This window comes from Sceloporus occidentalis, unplaced genomic scaffold, assembly GCF_023333645.1.
Source record: "Sceloporus occidentalis isolate IW3139 unplaced genomic scaffold, rSceOcc1.0.p SCAF_1, whole genome shotgun sequence".
Taxonomy (NCBI): Eukaryota; Metazoa; Chordata; class Lepidosauria; order Squamata; family Phrynosomatidae; genus Sceloporus; species Sceloporus occidentalis.
The window spans coordinates 3,373,973-3,381,223 of NW_028316981.1; the positions used below are offsets into that span (position 1 = coordinate 3,373,973).

Consider the following 7,251-nt stretch of genomic DNA (forward strand, 5'->3'; position numbering starts at 1 on the left):
CCTCTGCTTTTGATAAGACACTGTGTGGATGAGGGCTATTTTCTCTTGCAGATGACTTTTCGGGATGTGGCCGTGTTTTTCACAAAGGACGAATGGAACCTGTTGAATCAGAACCAAAGGTCTTTGTATGAGGAGGTCATGATTGAAAACTATGAGAATGTGTCCTCCCTGGGTAAGGAACTTGAACCCATTGCCCTTTCTATGGAGACTGAGGGTCATTTCATATTACATTGTCATAGCACTGTGATTCTACTTTAATTGTCATGATAACATCCTGTAGAATCTTGGAATTTGTAGTTTAGTGATGCAGTGGAGGAACCGTGGCAGTTAACGTATTTGCCCCCAAATACCCCTTGACACATTTCAGAGCAATTTTCCAAGTTTTTGTACCCATTAAGCCCTTCTAGGCCCTGGACAGGCTCCCCTGGTCCCAAAGTGGCTTTTGCCAACAGTGGCAAAACTGCCCCCGCTCCCTTAAGGGATATTGGGGGATACTGAGGAACAAAACATTTTTCAATGTGAAGTCGAAGGCTTCCATGGCCGGCATCCATAGTTTTTTGTGGTTTTTTTGGGCTATGTGGCCATGTTCTAGAAGAGTTTCTTCTAGCAGCATCTGTGGATGGCATCTTCAGAGAATGTTCGGCACAGATGCTGGCGAAACGTCTGGAAGCTCTTCTATAACATGGCCACATAGCCCGAAAAAGCCACAAAAAACTATAAAACATTTTCCCATTTTTTTTCAGGTGTTACTATGGGAATGCCCACTGAGATCCCATGGGGGTTCATTGTGGCTCATTGAAGTTTCTTAACAGTTTGCAAGAGCAACCCAATGTAGAGTACTTTACAGTAGTTCAAATATAATATGATCAAGGCATGTATTACTGTAGCCAGAAAGGAGAGTTGGGTGTCACCTGCATAAAGGTGACACTGAAACCCAGAACTCCAGTGGTTTCATAGGGAAGAACATGGGGGACAGAACTGAACCCTAAGGGACACAACAGGCAAGTGGCCAGGGTGTCAAAGAGGCATCCCTGAGCACTCCACCCCTCCAAGAAAGACTAGAAGCACAGTAAGTCAGTACCTCATCTCAGAGAGGTGACCCAAGAGGATACCGTGGTCGATGGTATCAAAACCCCTGAGAGGTCCAGCAGGACCAAGTGGCTGATAGTTCTCCAGTCTGGAGGGATGTAGCAAAGGATTTTTCAGTAGTGGCTTCACCACAGCCTCTTTTAAACAAACTGGAAGCCTCCTTTGCTGTAGTGAGGCATTCACTACTCCCCTTACCTGATTGGCCAGTCTCTCTCCGGCTGCTTTCAACAACCGAAATGCGCATGAGTTCAGGATGCACATAGTGACTCTCGCCTCTCCAAGGACTCTGTACACATCTCAGATTGCAATTTTCTCCCCATCTGCACTGCTTAAGTGTTTCACCATTACCATCTCATAGAATCATAGAATAATAGAGTTGGAAGAGACCACATTCTGCTCTTGTCAGGCCCCACCTAGAATATTGTGTCCAGTTCTGGGCACCACAATTCAGAAAGGACATTGAGAAACTGGAGCGTGTCCAAAGGAGGGCGACAAAAATGGTGAAGGGTCTGGAAACCATGCCCTATGAGGAACGACTTAGGGAGCTGGGGATGTTTAGCCTGGAGAAAAGAAGGTTAAGAGGTGATATGATAGCCCTGTTTAAATATTTGAAAGGATGTCATATTGAAGAGGGAGCAAGCTTGTTTTCTGCTGCTCCAGAGAACAGGACCCGGAACAATGGATGCAAGCTACAGGAAAAGAGATTCCACCTGAACATTAGGAGGAACTTCCCGACAGTAAGGGCTGTTCGACAGTGGAATGCACTCCCTCAGAGGGTGATAGAGTCTCCTTCCTTGGAGGTCTTTAAACAGAGGCTGGATGGCCATCTGTCATGGATGCTTTGAATTGGATTTCCTGCATGGCAGGGGGTTGGACTGGATGGCCCTAGTGGTCTCTTCCAACTCTACGATTCTATGATTCTAAGGGCCATCCAGCCCAACCCCCTGTCATACAGGAACTCTCAATCAAAGCATCCCTGACAGATGGCCATCCAGCCTGTTTAAAGACTTCTAAGGAAGGAGACTCCACTACTCTCTGAGGGAGTTTGTTCCACTGGCGAACAGCTCTTACTGTCAGGAAGTTCCTCCTAATGTTGAGGTGGAATCTTTTCCTGCAGCTTGCATCCATTGTTCCGGATCCTAGTCTCTGGAGCAGCAGAAAACAAGCTTGCTCCCTCCTCAATATGACATCCTTTCAAATATTTAAACAGGGCTATCATATCACCTCTTAACCTTCTCTTCCCCAGGCTAAACAGCTCCCTAAGGTGTTCCTCATAGGGCAGGGTTTCCAGACCCTTCACCATTTTAACCGCCCTCCTTTGGACATGCTTCAATTTCTCCACATCCTTTTTCAATTGTGGTGCCCAGAACTGGATACAATATTCCAGGTGGGGCCTGACCAGAGCAGAATAGAGTGGCATTATTACTTCCCTTGATATACTTCTATTGATGCAGCCTAAATTACATTTCTCCCTGTTCAAGTTCATTTTGTTAGATTTGGCCCAGCGTTCTAGTCTATTCAGGTCATTTTGGATTTTGATCCTGTCCTTTATTCCTCCTAGTTTGGTGTCATCTGCAAATCTCATTCTCATCTTCTCTGCCAACCTGTTTTACAGACTCTCTCTCTCTCTCTCTCTCTCTCTCTCTCTCTCTCTCTCTCACACACACACACACACACACACACACACACCGGGGTCTTCACCTATTGACAAGCAGCTGTAAATCTGACAAATTGACAAATTTTAATAACTGGTTTGGATGAACTACTGCAAACTGACTCAGATCCTTCTTTTCAGACATATCAAGGGAATCCATTTAGCAATTCGGACTAATATCTATGAAGGGGGAAAGGGGATGCCCAAGCACTTTTTTTGTTATGTTTTTCTTTCTTCTTGAGTTTGCTTAGCTCTGTTGTTGCCTCCAGAAAACCTTCCTCTCCAAACTCTGAGGCTTTGTCTTGTGTGTCCTTAACCTTCTTTATAGGAGAGAAGTGGTGGAAAACAAAAGTATGTATGAAGTCTTTTACTCATGATTCAACTTTTTTGAGGCATCATAGAGTCTACAGAAGAGAGAAACCATACAGATGCCATCAGTGTGGAAAATGTTTTATTAAGAAGTCACACCTTGTGAATCACCACAGAGTACACACAGGAGAAAAACCATACAAATGCCAGCAGTGTGGGAAATGTTTTGGTGATAAGTCATACCTTTTCAAGCATCAGAAAGTCCACACAGGAGAGAAACCATACAAATGCCAGCAATGTGGGAAAGATTTTACTTTCCATTCAAACCTTTATAGGCATCAGAAAGACCATACAGGAGAGAAACCATACAAATGCCAGCAGTGTGGGAAATGTTTTGCTTCTCTTCCAAACCTTGTAACTCACCAGAGAGTCCACACAGGAGAGAAACCATACAAGTGCCAGCAGTGTGGGAAATGTTTTGCTGGAAAGTCAGACCTTTCAAAACATCAGAGAGTCCACACAGGAGAGAAACCGTACAAATGCCAGCAGTGTGAGAAAGATTTTGTTTCTCTTTCAAATCTTGTAACTCATCAGAGAGTCCATACAGGAGAGAAACCATACAAATGCCAGCAGTGTGGGAGATGTTTTACGAACAAGTCGGTCCTTGTGATTCACCATAGAGTCCACACAGGAGAAAAACCATACAAATGTCCAGAGTGTGGGAAATGTTTTGCTGACAAGTCTTCCCTTTTGACCCATCAGAGAGTCCACACAGGAGAAAAACCATACAAATGCCAGCACTGTGGAAAATGTTTTGCTCAGACATCAAACCTTCTGAGTCATCAGAGAGTCCACACAAGAGAGAACCCATACAAATGCCAGCAGTGTGAGAAAGATTTTGCTTCTTTTTCAAAGCTTGTAACTCATCAGAGAGTCCACAGAGGAGAGAAACCACACAAATGCCAACAGTGTGGAAAAAGTTTTGCAAACAAGTCAGTCCTTGTGGTTCACCATAGAGTCCACACAGGGGAAAAACCATACAAATGTCAGGAATGTGGGAAATGTTTTGCTGACAAGTCAGTCCTTCTGACCCATCAGAGAATCCACACAGGAAAAAAACCATACAAATGCCTGCAGTGTGGAAAATGTTTTGCTCAGACATCAAACCTTCTGAGTCATCAAAGAGTCCACACTGGAGAGAAACCATACAAGTGTCAGGAATGTGGACAATGTTTTGCTAAGAACTCACATCTTGAGAGACACCAGAGACTCCACACAGGAGAGAAACCATACAAATGCCAACAGTGCGAGAAATGTTTTGTTGACAAGTCAGACCTTTCAAAGCATCAGCGAGTCCACACAGGAGAAAAACCATACAAATGCCAACAATGTGGGAAGTGTTTTGTTAAAAAGTCCGACCTTTCAAAACATCAGCAAGTCCACACAGGAGAGAAACCATACAAATGCCAGCAGTGTAGAAAATGTTTTGCTTACAGTTCATGCCTTTCAAAACACCAGCTAGTCCACACAGGAGAGAAACTATACAAATGCCAACAGTGTGGGAAGGATTTTGCATACAGATCAGACCTTTCAAAGCATCAGCGAATCCACACAGGAGAGAAACCATACAAATGCCTGCAGTGTGGGAAGGATTTTGCTTTTCTTTCAAATTTTCTAACTCATCAGAGACTTCACGCAGGAGAGAAACCATACAAATGTCAGGTGTCTGGATAATGTTTTGCTCAGAAGTCACACTTTTTGATATATCAGAGAATCCAAACCTATTCAAATGTCAATAGTATACAGAACATACTCCCTCCGAATGTGGTGGATTTTCCTTCTTTGGAGGTCTTTAAAACTGAGGCCAGGTGGCCTTCTGTTGGGGGTGCTTTGATTGTGTAATAATAATAATTAATAATTTGTTTTATTTATATACCGCTATTCCAAAGATCATAGCGGTGAACAACAAGTAAGCTAATTAGCAAGTAAGCTAATTATTCCTGCATGGCACTGGACTGGCTAGCTATTGAGGTCTCTTCCAACTCTATGATTCCGTGACTACAATATGATGAACATGGACAATTGAACAACACATACCATAACCAAAATTCTCTGATCAGTGGAAAGAATTGATACTATTCCTCAAAGATAAATGAGGGAAATATAGAAGATTGAGCATAGTAATATAGTTAGGAATATATTGCGCAATAAATTTTAAAATATAGTAGTGTAAATACTACATCTATTGAGGTATTCTAAACAACATGAAGATGTTGAAATAGAATCACAGCATTGGCTTCCTTGTATGAGTGATACTTTATTTGTAATGAATGTTTAGGAATAATGGAGATATACCAGGGGTAGGCAACCTTTTTGAGCCGGGGGCTGGGTTGCTGTCCCTCAGACAACTGGGGGGCCGAAGCCGGGGGGGTGGAGCTACCACCCCCGGGAGCGGGGCTGCATGCCAGGGGTGGAGCCTACACCCCCCAGGGGGTGGAGCTTCTACCCCCAGGGGCGGGGCTTCCACCCCCAGGGGCCAGGCCACCTCCTCTTTGCCGGCCCCTGACGGGGCCCCAGGCCCTGTCAGAGGCCAGGAAAGAGCCGGCAGGGACCGCCAGCGCTGGAGGCCTCCCCGTCTATGCTGGCCCCTGATGCCAGGGGCCCGCTGCCGCTGTCGGAGCCCTCCTGGAGGGCCCCAGTGAAGGCAAAGGGCCTCCCAGAGGCCCGCTGCCACCGCTGGAGCCCTTCTGGAGGACCCCAGCGAAGGCAACGGGCCTCTGGGAGGCCCGCTGCCGTCGCAGGAGCCCTCCTGTAGGGCCCAAGGGACAGCAACTGGCCTCCCAGGGGCCCGCTGCCGCCGCCGGAGCCCTCCTGGAGGGCCCCAGCGACGGCAACTGGCCTCCCAGGGGCCCGCTGCCGCCGCCGGAGCCCTCTTGGAGGCCCCAGCGAAGGCAACGGGCCTCTGGGAGGCCCACTGCTGTCGCAGGAGCCCTCCTGGAGGGCCCAAGGGACAGCAACTGGCCTCCCAGGGGCCCGCTGCCGCCGACGGAGCCCTCCTGGGGGCCCAAGGGACAGCAACTGGCCTCCCACGGGCCCGCTGCCGCCGCCAGAGCCCTCCTGGAGGACCCCAGCGAAGGCAACGGGCCTCCCAGAGGCCCGGTGCGGCCCCTGGACCCCCGTTCCAGGGCCCCGGAGGCCGCAGCGGGCCTCCCAGAGGCCCGGTGCAGCCCCTGGACCCCCGTTCCAGGGCCCCGGAGGCCGCAGCGGGCCTCCCAGAGGCCCGGTGCAGCCCCTGAAGCCCCGTTCCAGGGCCCCGGAGGCTGCAGCGGGCCTCTTAATGGGCGCCGCCATTTTGCCCTTCAAAATGGCAGCCGAAGTGGCTGAAATTGGCGGCGATTTCGGCGGCAGGAGAGACCGGGGGCGGCGGAAAGGCGCCCGCGGGCCGGATCCAACCCGTGGGCCGGAGGTTACCAACCCCTGAGATATACTGTAGATTATATGAAATACCAATGAAAAATGAGAAATTATAGGATAAGAAATTGGCTTAAGAAATAAGACTGTTCTATTGTAGAAAATAGTACATATATGTGGATCTTTTATATTTTTGTTTGAATAGTTGGAAATGTGTTTGAGCTTGAAAAAATAAAAGAAATGAATTAAAAAAATATTAAACCCACATAGGTAAGAAGCCATATAAATGTCAGCAGTGTGAGTAAACATTTTTATTTAAATTCATACCTTTTGAGTGGTCAGAGATTGTACACTGGAGAGGAGCCATTCAGATGCCAGTGTTTTACTGAAATGTCAGACCTTTCGGGGCATGAGAGAGTCCACACTGGAGAATGACCATTCAAATGCCAACAGTGTTGGAAATGTTGCCCAAAAGATGTGGATGTAACATTCTGAATCATGGGTTGTCCCTCCCCAGTCGCTCCCAGTAGGCAGGACTTAAAGCGGTATGTCCCCTTGGTCATGTGAGGGACAAAAGTCTTTGTCTTCAGTCTTTTCCTGCCTACTGTTCCCAAAGGACAAGAATTTTGTAGCCTAGGCTATTTTCCTTCTCTACTTCCATCCTTAATACTTTTTTAAAAGAAAAAACCTCTCTCCCTTCCCTTCCTTTCCTTTTACTTTCCTCACCTCCTCCTCACCTTCTAGTTCCTCTGCCACCGTGCGGAGATGCGGACACCCAGCACTCCCTG

The 7,251-nt window shown here is 47.3% G+C and overlaps 1 protein-coding gene across 1 annotated transcript; it reads left to right on the top strand.

Moving 5' to 3' along the window:
* The first annotated feature begins 3,089 nt into the window (after positions 1-3,089).
* Positions 3,090-5,412, top strand: LOC149320398 (uncharacterized). The gene has a single exon (XM_089501318.1). The coding sequence runs from the start codon at positions 3,101-3,103 to the stop codon at positions 4,784-4,786; it is 1,686 nt and encodes a 561-aa protein (XP_089357444.1). The 5' UTR covers positions 3,090-3,100; the 3' UTR covers positions 4,787-5,412.
* Positions 5,413-7,251: the final 1,839 nt, after the last annotated feature.

Coding starts and splice junctions, on each gene's coding strand:
- LOC149320398 (XM_089501318.1), top strand. CDS start 3,101: ATGAAGTCTTTTACTCATGATTCAACTTTTTTGAGGCATCATAGAGTC.